Genomic DNA, 13,078 nt, shown 5'->3' with positions numbered 1-13,078 from the left:
AGGACTGAATTGACACAAAGACAAAAGGTTTAAGACTAAATTGGTACTCGAAAAAGGTTTAAGACTAAATTGGCACAAATGGAAAAGGTTTAGGACTTCTTCAACACTTTCTCTGAATTCTACAACCCTTTCTACGAAGTAAGAAATTAGGATTTTTTGGTCTCAACTTTCAAACGACACATGAAAAGGTACCAACTTTTACTTTAGGAACAATTTCGGCCTCAACTTTCAAGCATCGCATAAAAATGCACTAACTTTTACTCAAAATGAGCAATTCACCTAATAGATACGTATGGTTGAGACCTCGAATTGACTAGAATAATCTCATATAAATCGAAAACAAACGGATTCTAATAACTATGATCCCCGTTCAATACATAATCCACATTTTCCACATTAAATATTCTAGCTATTATGACTTTTGAAAATTGAGTTTTTTTTAATGAGAAATGACTAAAATCTTTGAAAAAAAAAATATCTACGTATGGTGGAATTATTTATATTTTTTTCATAAACTTTAAGGTTGAGAACATTTGTTTTATCTTCAAATTTTGGAAGAACAAGAAAGAAGTAAAAAAAAGAAACTTATGTAAGTATAGATAGACAGATCGATTGCATTCGCTTGATTTATTCTTATCTTAAAGACCATTTATTATGAATTTCTGTTGCAAATAAATTTTTTTGTATTACCTTTAAAAAAAATAATGAAAAAGTTGTGATGATCGGTATAAAGGTTTTTATAGGTTTGGTATTAAACAAAAGTCAAATCATGAATTTTTAAGAGGTAAAAAAGTGAAGATGAAGTCACACCAAATAAGCCTTGGTGTTAATAATAGGGCAAATACCACAAAAAATTCTAAATTATGCCCACTGTAATATAAATACCTCAAATTTTTTTTATGTCACAAAATCGTAAACCTGCTTATCGTGATGCAAATACCCTAATTTTTTTGTGTCACGAGTAAACCTAAACTTATACATGTGTAATATTTAAACATTATATTTTAGTTCATCATGGGTATATTTGTTACACCGCTGTAAGTTTATGATTTTTTATGACACGAAAAAAATTTAGGATATATGTATCAGGACGAGTAAGTTTAAGATTTCTAGTGATACAATAAAAATTCGAAGTAATTGTGTTATAATAGATACAATTTGAGATTTTTTTGTACTATTAACCTTTGTGTGGCGGAGGAGCACGAGCTGATAAAACAGCAGGAAAATCTCTGCCATTTGGATTTCCCCTTTGTTCCTGCACGAGGACCCAATTGTTAGTGTCGTGAAGTTTGACTTTGACCTCGGGCCTGGGAGAGCTTGCATTGCATGGGGGACCGTCCATGTTCGGTTCCGTTCATTTTGCAAAAAATAATATTAAAAAAACAATTACTTATATTATTTGAAATAATTAGTTAATAGAATATTTTTTTATTAATGACAATAATTTATGCCTGAATATTTTCGTAGACCATGAAAATATTTTTCGTTCATTCATTTTTATGAGCAACACAAACGATTGTTTCATTTTTCGCGAAACAAACGGAGCTTGGGATACTTTAGTAGTTGAATATGCGTGGCTAGTTATTGGTAAGTTACCTAACACCCCCACTTTTTCCATCATTTTCTTTTGGATTCTTGGTGTTTAGTTAAGTCGTAACCTCATCAAAGAAAGGGAGTTTTTGCTCATACGCAACCTATCCTAACTTGTGAGACGCGTTTCACGGATGTGTTCATTATTTTAATAGCATCCTCAATTCCCCCAAAGTGTTTAAACTTCCTATATTTAAAGGTTCGAATGAGAATCGTGATAAAGCTTTTTTAGGACTTGCTAAGGTCCGTCTCGGGAAAATTTCAAATCAGTACCCAAAGTGCGGTCATTTTCTCAAAAAGGGGTTCAAAGTGGACATAATGCCAAATAAGGGCATGAAGTGCCCAATCAGTTTCAAATAGGGGCCCAAAGTGCCCAATTAATCTCAAGTAAGGGCCTGAGTTCGCCGGTCGGTCAAATGCTCATCGGTTGGCAAGCACGTCACTATTTCGGCGATCGGAACAAGGGCAATTTCTTCTTTTACTTTTTAATTTTTTTTAGTTTATTTTTTCCTTTTTTTGTTTTTTTCTTTCCTTTTCCTTTTCTTCTTCTTTTTTTTTTTTTCCTCTTTTCCCTTCGTTGGCCATAGCTGGGCCGGCAGAGGTTGCCGACCTCGGGCGAAGGCTGCCCTCGCCGAAGTCGGGCGAAGGCTGCCCTCGCCGACGTCGGGCGAGGGTAACCCAGGGTCAGGCGAGGGCGGCCCTCGCCCGATGTTGGCGAGGGTAGCCTCCGCTCGAGGCTAGCAACCTCTGCTGGCCCCGGCTGTGGCCGGCGCAGGGAAAAGAGGAATAAAAAAAGAAGAAGAAAAGGAAAAGGAAAAGAAAAAAACAGAAAAAGGAAAAAAGAAACAAAAGAAAATTAAAAAGTAAAAGACGAAATTGCTTTTGTTCCGATCGCCGAAACAGTGACGTGCTTGCCGGCCGATGAGCATTTGATCGGCGGCGAACTCAGCCCTTATTTGAAACTAATTGGACACTTCGCTTCTATTCGAGACATCAATCGCATGCTTGCGCCTTATTCGACACCTTATCCATTTTGAACCCCTTTTTGAGAAAATAATTCAACTTTGGATATTGATTTGAAATTTTCCCTTTCGTCTCACATATTCTCTCTTTTTCAAAATTTTCCTTTGAAAGAAAAGATCATTTTATAAAAGTTTTATTGCTTTATGTGCTATGAGATGTACTTTTAGTCTATACAATTATTGAACCTTGTCTTTTTGCATGGTTTGTCTTCTTATCCGGCGGTTTGGTTATCTAAACATTAGGTGGGAGAAAATCAAAATGATCTTATCTAGTATCTGGAAATACACTTATATAGCAATGAGCCTATATAAAATCACACATGATTTAGCTGGATGCTATTAGCGGGATATAATATCCCAACCTGGATAAAAAAAAATAAAAGAACAAAAAATAGGGCAAAAGCACTAAGGATTTAACAAGCACTATTGCGCACGGTGGTTGCACCTCTCATGTGACCCCCATTGTAGTTGTCGCCGGAGATTTCTCTCTCCCTCACCTGTTTTCATCTCTATCGTCGCAGGTAGTCATGGTGGTCGTCCACCGCCACAACAGATGAGACCACCATTGCAGTGGGTCACTTGTGGTCCTCCTTGACAAGCGATTCACTGTTATGATGGTCACCGTGCAGATGCGACTCCACCGAGGTGGTCGCTGGCCTTACCACCATAGAGGTGGCTCACGGTGGTCAGACACAGCAATTCTATGATCCTCTCCCATGTTTTTTTTCCTTTTGAATTTTCCAAGAAATTTTTTGAATTTTTTTCCATGTCTCGAAACCTATATATCCATCTCCGTATTACAGTAGACTTGTATTCGCATCTCATTAATGTTATGCACTAATAAACTCATAACTCATAATTTATCTTTACATTAACTAATTCATTTTTTCATTAGCCAATAATTTTGCTTATTATGTCAAAGTATACAGATAACATCTCAGAGACAAATTCATTTAAAAAAAAAAACAGTTCACACGGTCCAATATGTGGAAGTTGGAAAGTCTTCTTCCTAGTGTTGAGGATATAAATCAGATGGCAGTGATAGTGAAGTTTCTTCATTCTTGTCAATTGCTTTCAAACTGGAAACTTCTCCTGAAGTACTCTTCATTTACAGTATGAAAATTACTGTATGATTCTTTTCCACGACCATTGATCAATGTTCGAGCATTGAGGTGCATAGCAAGTCGAAGGCCCTTGATGAAAACTTCGAGTTCAAACAGTGAAATGGCTACAAAGATGACGGTATTTTGCTTAAACATTTCTTCCTCGCGGTTTTCTTTTCATATCGCTCATGATATATTAGAAAATCACATAAGAAGATTGTGACTTTATATACACGTGCATATGGAACGACTTAAGTTGATTACTCTCTTTGCTGTTTCTTTTGTTTTTACTGTTCTTATTAGGCAGGGATGATTACTACGGATTGCAGAACTATACCGCCTGCGCATTATCTGTTCCAATTCATTTTCTTCGTTTGTAAAGATCAATATGGAAAAGTACAGAACGAGTGAGTTCGAAGCGGGAGGGCAAAAGTGGTAAAAGCATAGAACTTTGTATCAAGTTGTTTTCCTATTCAGTACCGACATTTTCGGAAACAAGGTAATATTGATAACATCGCGTATTAGTGATTCACAAATTCACTAGCTACCAGGTAGTTTAGCTTTTATTCTTCTCAACATTGGGCTCCAGATTGGGGGATCGGTCCCGTGTATGTTACACATTAAGCCGCAACCATGAGTTTAGAGGGTGTCTTATCTTGCCAAGCTTTTACCGATTCTTTTCTCTATGTGAAACTCCGCTAGAAATAGCAATGTTGCTTGAATGTCAATAATACTAAATCGCATATGATACAAAGGTTTCTCCTTTTTGATTGATGTTCGTATCTTCAAAGGCTTCTCCTTATGGTTTGCGAGTTTTCTTGGATCGTGCAGGAGCATGGTTCTCTATCCTAATGGAGATATCAGCAGAAATGGAGGAGATCACGTTTCGATATATTTGTCAGCTTTCGAGACTAGTTCTCTAGAAGTCGGCTCAGAGATAGATGTGAGTTTTAGGTTCTTTCGTATATGATCAGACGTGAGATGTATACCTGACAAAAGAAGGTGACATTTCGCTAAAGAAATAGAAAGAAGAACGCGATTTGTACCTTTCATTGAGCAAGATGTCGATTGTTAACGTTAGAGGGAGACCTAGGAGGTTTCGCGTGAACAAGAAAGTACGTGGTCTTCCAAGATTTATGCTGCTAGAGATCTTCACCGATCCATCAGACGGATATCTTGTTGGTGACTCCAGCGCATTTGGAGCGGAGGTATTGTTATCAAGAGTTCGGGTGTTGGCAAATGGTCGATACTTGATGGTGAGAGTGTTCCATATACACACAAATGGAAGGTATCCGGTTTCTCAATTATGGTTGAAGCTTGCCGCTCTGAAGTATTCGTTGTCAGCGATGTGAAATGGTAGGCTCCAATTTCTTCGCTGTCTTAAGTTTGGTCCTTATTGTTAAAGGTCTGTTAGCTTTCTTTCTGGTATCCTCCATCTATTATATAGAAAATACTGGAGCTATGTCCAAGGGGTTGGTCCGCGAGAAACAGAAACAAAAACCTTTCGTTGTTTCTTCGTTTAGCAGATCTGGATGAACAAGATCCTAAGAGGAAAATTAATGCAAGCTACACCTTCCAATTAAAAGGCCAAGATGATGCTGTGCATCAGCAGACAGAAGGTAACCGCTGATCCGATCAGTTGAATCCTTTCCTTCTTTAGCAGATTTTTACCACAGGAAAGTGGAGAAAGGTAACTGGAAAATGGAACTCAAGCACGTGACATGCTTCTTTGCTCATTGGTTCGATCTCCTGGGTTGGAATTAAAAGCAAAATTTTCACTTTTCACGTTGGTTCAGCAAATCAAACTTTTATGAGGGCGAATCCTCCTCCTTGCCACTAAAAACAGTTCGAGACTGCCTAGTTGATGTTGCTGCATCATCGAGGCCGAAGTCACAGTGCATGGGTGAACTTCCTTGGTAATGTCGTTAGATCATCAGTTCATGACCCTCTCATATTGCCAATGTTCTATTCCATCTTTCTTTTTGATAGAACCTCCCTTTTTCAGATAACTTAAAGCTATCTATTTGTGGAGTTACTCGTTTTCTGATTCAATGGGTGTATGTCTAATTGTTGCACTTCATGTCCGGTTCTGATCAGCTGATTTGTAGCACGAATTACCTCAATATGCATTTGCATTTGTACAGAATTTGACTGCATATATGGCATGATGCAGACGATTTGTAGATGCTTTATACACAGTAACAGCACAACCGCTCTTTGCTCCAATGCCATCAATATGGACAGTGCTAGTAGACCAGTAGTCTTATAAAAAGCTTACCATGTTAATTCGACCGCATGAACAAACCCAGAGTGTTTTGCAAGAAGTTGCCGTGATGCGTACTGAGCATGTCGAACTTCACATTCGAATGTCATACCTGCATAAGCTGTGCGAGTCCTAATTCGATTAGACTACAAACAAGGTCACCTCATCATATACGTAGAAACAAGTTAAAAATGTCCTTGTAAACGAGGGAGGTCCTTGTCTTTGAACTTAACCACACTGTATGATGCAATCTGCCTTCTGATAATCACTGGCTATTTATGGATGGTTTACAGAAAAGGAACTGTAGCTTCCTACAAATTTGGATTGGTTTTAGACCCAAAAACATGGAGAAACTCTTATATGGACACAAATCCCCTAGATCCGATCTATCATAAGCGTCGATCTTGTGGATTCTACATGGGCCCTGCAAATTTGGATTCAACGAAAATGCTTTCTTTTTCTCTTTTCCGACACATACTAAGCTTCTCTGCCAAAAAAAAAAAAAAGAAAATTGATACAAATGATCCCTAAACTTTGGCTCAATGCATAATATGGTCCATGAACTTTTAATTTGTTTAATATGGTCCATGAACTTTAGCTCAATATGCAATGTGGTCGTTGGACTTTTGATATATGCTCAATTTAGTTCTTGGACTATATGAAAATGTTTAGTGTTGTTTCTAATATTGAATTAATAGATGGACTATATTGAATATATACCAAAAGTTTATGGATAACTTTTGAACAAATTAAAAGTTCATGAGACTATATTGCACATTGCATTAAAGTCCAAAAATCACATTGAAAAAATTAAAAGTTCAGGGGCATATGGCAAGTTATACCAAAATTCAGGGCCATCTGTGTCATCATTTCCAAAAAAAATAAAGAAAAGAAAACATATCCGAAGCTTACTAGAGTTTTGCATAGCCCACTTCCGAACATACTGTAGTTGTCTTGTCATTCAGCGTGTCCGCAAGGAGCTCCAAGTTCCTGTGATTCTTGGATCCATTCATGGTTGAATTCCTCCGCCACCTTCGACGCCGACAACGATGAAATCCCCACTTCGTCGGCTTCCGACCCTCCTCTGCTCCGCCCCTGAGAAGCCCCTGCCGACGAACCCCGGCCCCCGTCGGGACCCGATTCCGGTGCCCCACCGGACGATCCCCGAGCCCACCGGGCGGGACCTCGACTTCGTCAACGTCGCCCTCAGCCACCTCGTGCACGCCGACTGGGACGAGCTCGACCGGCTGCGCGCCGGGTTGACCCCTTTCCGGACGACGCACGTCTTGCTCAAGATCCGGAAGGACCACGTCCTGTCGCTCGAGTTCTTCAACTGGGTGAAGCTCCGGTGCCCGAGCGCCCACACCCTCGAGACCCACTCCATCGCGCTTCACGTTCTCGCGAAAAACGGGAAATTCAAGTCCGCGGAGTCGATGGTTCGGGCTCTCGTCGCGGCGGCCGGCCCGGTCGATCTTGCGCGCCAGCTGTTTGATGCGGTGCTCTGCTCTTATCGGGCGTGCGATTCCTCGCCCCGGGTTTTCGACTCCCTGTTCAAGACGTTCGCGCATCTGAAGAAGTTCCGGAATGCCACTGAGACTTTTCGTATGATGAAGGAGTACGGGTTCTTGCCCACGGTGGAGTCCTGCAATGCTTACCTGAGTGCATTGCTTAGCATGAACAGGGTCGACGTAGTCTTCTCGTTCTATCGGGAGATGCGGCGCTGCAGGATCTCTCCGAATGTTTTCACCCTTAACATGGTCATGTCTGCTTTCTGCAAGGCGGGAGAGCTTGAGAAGGCGGTCGATTTGTTTCGCGAGATCGAGAGTAAGGGTTGTTGTCCGACGGTGGCGTCTTACAACACGTTGATCGCTGGGCATTGCAGTAAGGGTCTTCTCAGCTCAGCCATGGAGCTTAAAGAGATGATGGAGAAGAATGGTTTTCACCCTAATGTGATTACATTCAATGCCCTTATCAGTGGCTTTTGCAAGGAAGGGAAGTTGCACGAAGCGAACAAGATATTCAGCCAAATGAAAGCTTCGAATGTGGCTCCCAATACCGTGACTTTCAATACTCTGATACACGGATATAGCGAAGTCGGTGACAGCGAAATGGGAGGGAGGCTTTTTGAAGAAATGTCGAAGTACGAAGTGAGGGCCGATATATTGACATATAATGCATTGATATTGGGACTCTGCAAGAATGGTAAGACAAAGAAGGCTGCTTATCTGGTTAAAGATCTCGATAGCAAGGGCTTAGTTCCGAACAATTCGACCTTTTCCGCTCTCATTAGAGGGCAGTGTGTCAGGAATAACCCCGACGGCGCATTTCAGCTGTATAAAAGTATGATCAGGAGCGGGCGTCATCCCAATAGTGAAACTCTTACTATGTTGATGTGTGCTTTTGCGAAATGCGATGATCTCGACGGAGCAGTCCAGGTCCTCATGGAAATGGTCGATAGGTCGATGCTTCCCGATTCAGTTATGTTGTCCGAGGTGTGCCATGAACTTCGCCAGTGTGGGAAAGATCAGTTGGCGATAAAACTGTGCAGTGAGTTACAAGCTAGGACTCTAATTCCAGTAGGTTTTGATAGAGGGCTTATCTTCGGAACTTGAGTGATTGAAACTCGATAGAAGCAGTTGACTTGGGACGATTCTTTTGATTGGTTCTTCATATGTAAATTTTTTCGATTCGTTTTTCTTGTTGACAGCAGACAGATCAACATTACAGTTCAAAAACAAATGATTAGTGTCTTTCTCCGTGGCCAGAGGAAAATTAAGCCTTTTCGCTTTGTAAACTTAAAGGCATGATACTCTGTTTCTGTTGCATTCAATGCTTCCACTGAGAGCTCATCCCTTCCCTCGTCTCGTATTGAAATTTTATTAGATATTCCGACCCAGCTCATCGGGTTTCATCGACAGTCGCAAGCTAAGCAATCCGAATGGAGAATAACATAACCCAGTCTAAGAAGAAATTGTGCATTCTTGATCTGGCATTTAGTTTGCTTGGCAACCTTAAAATTTAAACCAAAGAAAGAGGGTGCACCAAGAAGCATCAACTGTGGAACCGGATGGCCAAAAAATAACTTAGACGGACAACCAATGGGAGAAAAAAGTACCACCCCAACAGGACCTTTGAATCCTATTACTTGTACAATACCTCATTCTCCCCAAAATATTTATCGAATCATAACCCTTTTTTCAATCTGAGTAGCTAGTGAGGACAACAAATTGAAGACATTTCCCAGCCACATATGACACTGACTTGTGCTACAGGTAACTGTGGATTAAATTAGTAAAAGAAGGAATGTGCAGCATAGCGCGGATATCTCGGAATCTAACCGATCGATTAGCCATTGCCCAAATTACCAGAAAGAACTTTAAGACTTGTACAAGAGCATCATTCTTCTTCAATGGCTTCAGCGGCGGATATCTCAGAATCTAACCGATCGATTAGTTGTTCGCTTACATGCTTAGCCACAGATATCATATCCAGTATAACACTTGGATCCAGACCCGCACCTCCCCGCTTGCTAAGACCACATATTAACCCTTTCCAGTTGATAGAAACAGAAACGGCAGAGCTCATCTGCGATTCTTCCTCCGAAGTCGCATCTACAATGTAATGCCTGCCCACCTGGACAAGGAAGAAGATGAGAATTCGATAGCGACGGTAAACAACTCTGGAAGTGGAGAAATACTGAAGCTTTTTTTGGTAAGGAAATTTTTTTTTTGGTAAGGGAAATACTGAAGCTTTTATACCTTCGTTAATGTAACAATGACAGGAACCCCAGATGTGTCGAATTGTAAAAATTCTTCGTCACTGATGTCAAGTTCAGGTTGATCTTCACCGGATGCTTCGGCAGTGACGTGCACTCTGGGGATGCCTGTGTTGCTCAGGGCAGCCTCCAATCCAGAAGGAGCAATGGAAGGGATGTCAGATCAGGACAAAATTAATTACAATGTTGAAGGAACAATACATATCGAGCCCAACCCGTCTAAGAGTAAGTTTGACAGAACAGAATGCTCGAGAAAGGTATACCTTGATGGAAGCACCAAGAGCATCTAGGAGATTGCCATCTGAACTGACGACAAGACCATCGATATACAGATCCCAACAGACTTTTCCTTCCACAACTATCAGAGATGACAAATCAATTCCAGCACCTGTGAAATATAAACAGTCACAGCTTGTGATTTAAAGACAGGCACTAATACACATTTGATTGCATGTGGACAAAAGAAAAAAAGAACATGTTTTCAGTAAGAAAATTCAGAGAAAGAATGTATAGAGCATTTCAAACACTGTACAAAATACTTCAAACCTGCTCCACTTTTCCCACCCAAAAGACATCGCTGAAGAGCAACTGAGAGTTCCGTTGACAACTCCTCACCCCCTCTACCCTGCATAAAATTGCACTGCTGCGTTAAATTGATGTAACTATCAGAAGTTAAGAACAATATGGTGAAGGAGAGTAACAGTGAAATGTCCAATTTTCAACCGAGTGTCCACAGAGGAAAATTTAGGTTTCTGTTGAGCAACTCCATAATAACCAAGTCAAAGTTCATTTTGAAGGCAATCGGCCAGCTATCAGTTAATTTAAAACTGATATGGATACTTATTCTCTGATTGTGTACCGGAAGCATATTGTAGCAAACATAATGCGGCTCATAAGAACAAAGTTTCAAAAAGTCAGTATTTTTTTTGGTTTCTGTTGATCTTGCTCAAGGGGAGAAAATTGAAAGCTAATTTAGAGACCAGATACCGTCTAGAAGCATCAAGCAACTCCATACGAACCAAGTCAACGTTCAGTTTGAAGGCAGCAATCAGCCACGTATCAGTTAATTTAAAACTAATATACATATCTATTCTCTAATTGGGTACTGGAATTATACTCTACCAGACATGGTGCAGCTTATACGAATAAAGTTTCAAAATGTCAGTATTTGGCTTCAAACCCACCCTTTCAATTTTAAACACTATCAGTCCACTTATTCTGCTAACTTCATAGTCAGGGACATTCAAAAGAAACATGAAGGGGAGAAAAATTAGAACTAGCAGATCTAAGCAAACTAAAATTACCAGCATAGATAAGTCGGGAAGCAGCAGAATTAAAAGTATAGGACCTCAAACATTGGAGCGGCAGTTGGGCTGCAATCAACATATATGGAAACCTTCCCTTTGTTGGGTTGTAGCGGACTTGGTCTTCCAATTTCGGCCTGCGTTTGAAAACATCAGGAGGGAATAATGAGTACCACACTACAAAACACAAACACCAGGATCTGGGCCCAGATTAGGCAGAAACAGAAAGAAAACTCCTCAACACCAAACAGTTAAGTCCTATAAAAAGGAAAAAAGAAAGAATCATGCTTTAAACTACCTTCACACTGGCAATGACATCAGTTCCGCCCATTCTAACTCTGGCCGAGCCATTGGCCTGTTATATGTGCAAAACGATAATTGCATTGGATAAATCTCACCACATAAGACATCAAAAGTGCCATTTCTATGTACTGCAAATCAGCAACTATAAAAAACCTGAGGAATGACGCCAGTTTCGACATATATGGGTCGGTAAGTCAATCGTTTACGACCATCAGAGCGGAGGTCTTGAGCGATGCCCCCTTGTATGAATTGCTTTTCTCCAAGAGATAAACCGGTCATCTTGCATATGCAAAAAAGAACTATGATTATTGTCTTAATACTGGAGCACAAGGAGTAAGACATGTGATGCAAATTCTCTAACCATAACCACTTATTCTTAGATAAAGAATGCAGACAAATCTGCGCAGCATGCAACAGCTCTCACCATCAGGCGCATCAGCAGTTTTACCGTCACCAAGCCGGACATAATCATCTTATCCATTCAAACAAGCCCATCAGTTTCCATGAAGATGACGAAATTGCCGCAACCAACTCAAAAATCAAGAAAAGAGCTGAATACGAGCACATGATAAACCAACATCGAAGCCAACGGCTCGATCCCACCTCGAAAGCTATTCACCACGTACACCCTCTCGCAGTCAGACAGAGAAGCAATATCCCACAAGATCATGCCAACGTGCTTTTCTGAGCAATGACAAGTTCCACATAGGTTCTATGCGCTCTTACAACTACCGAAATTTGTGAAAAAATTCGAACTTTTGCACTACCAACCTAACTAAAATGATCACTGAAATTGAGGGCATTATTAACAAATACAATAGCTATCACACATTCACACCTTGGTCTCGACGGCGAATCGGCGAGCTAGGCGTGGGCACTGCAAAGGCTGGCGGCGGCTCGGGGTCGGCGAGCTGTAAAGAAGAAACGAGAGAGGCGGAGCTGGGTTGCGCAGGCGCGAGCGGAAGCCGGACCGAAAGAGGTCCGACGGCGACGGCGGCGGCGGCGAGGGTTCCGGCGGCGAGAGAGTGCGACGGCGCTGTGCGAGCGAGAGGAGAGTAAGAGAAACTGAGAAACCAGAGGGGGGAGGCTGGGGACGTTAGCATAAGACTATCTTATTTAAATTAGTCCCTGGATTTTTGTAAATATCAATTAGGTCCCTCCCCTTTTTTTTGTTTGTGCAATTGGATCCTCAAATGATATATACTTCTTTTCAAGTTGGTCCTTCAATTGAAATTATACACGGAAATGCAGAGGTGATTGTTGAATGCTGATGTATCACATTATGTTGCATCTTACGAGGCATTTAGCTAATTACTTTACCAAAAAATATTGGGTTAATATCACGAAAAACTCTAAACTGATATAATTATGATAAATTTATCTCAAATTAATTTTTTTGTCACCAAAAACCCCTAATGATACATTTATGACATATTTACCATTTGTTAGCTGACACTGTCAATTCCACGTAAAAATCCATATCACTTTGGGCTAAATTTATCATAGGTTTATTAGTTTGGGATTTTAAGTGATCCATTTTTTTTGTCTGTCCTATCTCTAACTCTTCTTACTCTATGACTTTTGCTCTACCACTTGCAGGGCGCGGGAGTTGAACCCCATACTTGTAATACTAGCGTCCCCACCTCCCAATCCGTTTATCAGAATTGTCGCATGCCTATTGGCTAGTGATCTAAAATTAGTTTGAGATAAATTTGTTA

At 40.6% G+C, this 13,078-nt stretch overlaps 2 protein-coding genes across 2 annotated transcripts; one reads left to right on the top strand and one right to left on the bottom strand.

Annotated features, from left to right (window-relative positions):
* The first annotated feature begins 6,886 nt into the window (after window positions 1–6,886).
* LOC115681586 (pentatricopeptide repeat-containing protein At4g26680, mitochondrial) lies at window positions 6,887–8,864 on the top strand. Its single transcript, XM_030605567.2, has one exon. It carries the CDS (start codon window positions 7,028–7,030, stop codon window positions 8,588–8,590), a length of 1,563 nt encoding a protein of 520 aa, XP_030461427.1. The 5' UTR covers window positions 6,887–7,027; the 3' UTR covers window positions 8,591–8,864.
* Window positions 8,865–9,205: 341 nt separating this feature from the next.
* Window positions 9,206–12,448, bottom strand: LOC115681587 (uncharacterized). Its single transcript, XM_030605569.2, has 8 exons — window positions 12,199–12,448; window positions 11,514–11,639; window positions 11,356–11,412; window positions 11,102–11,194; window positions 10,300–10,378; window positions 10,017–10,141; window positions 9,737–9,880; window positions 9,206–9,611 (listed from the first exon to the last, which is right to left on the bottom strand). Exons 2-8 carry the CDS (start codon window positions 11,637–11,639, stop codon window positions 9,375–9,377), a joined length of 861 nt encoding a protein of 286 aa, XP_030461429.1. The 5' UTR covers window positions 12,199–12,448; the 3' UTR covers window positions 9,206–9,374.
* Window positions 12,449–13,078: the final 630 nt, after the last annotated feature.

This window comes from Syzygium oleosum, unplaced genomic scaffold, assembly GCF_021117445.2.
Source record: "Syzygium oleosum isolate NSW1041296 unplaced genomic scaffold, Sole_v2.1 Sole_v2.02, whole genome shotgun sequence".
In the NCBI taxonomy this organism is placed as follows: Eukaryota; Viridiplantae; Streptophyta; class Magnoliopsida; order Myrtales; family Myrtaceae; genus Syzygium; species Syzygium oleosum.
This window is presented reverse-complemented; position numbering and strand designations above follow the sequence as displayed.

Excerpts from the sequence above, each read along its gene's own strand:
- LOC115681586 (XM_030605567.2), top strand. The coding sequence starts at position 7,028 with ATGAAATCCCCACTTCGTCGGCTTCCGACCCTCCTCTGCTCCGCCCCT.
- LOC115681587 (XM_030605569.2), bottom strand. The coding sequence starts at position 11,639 with ATGACCGGTTTATCTCTTGGAGAAAAGCAATTCATACAAGGGGGCATC. Across the intron at positions 11,413-11,513 it reads AAACTGGCGTCATTCCTCAG|GCCAATGGCTCGGCCAGAGT; the intron begins GTTTTTTATAGT and ends CACATATAACAG. Across the intron at positions 10,142-10,299 it reads GGGTGGGAAAAGTGGAGCAG|GTGCTGGAATTGATTTGTCA; the intron begins GTTTGAAGTATT and ends TATATTTCACAG.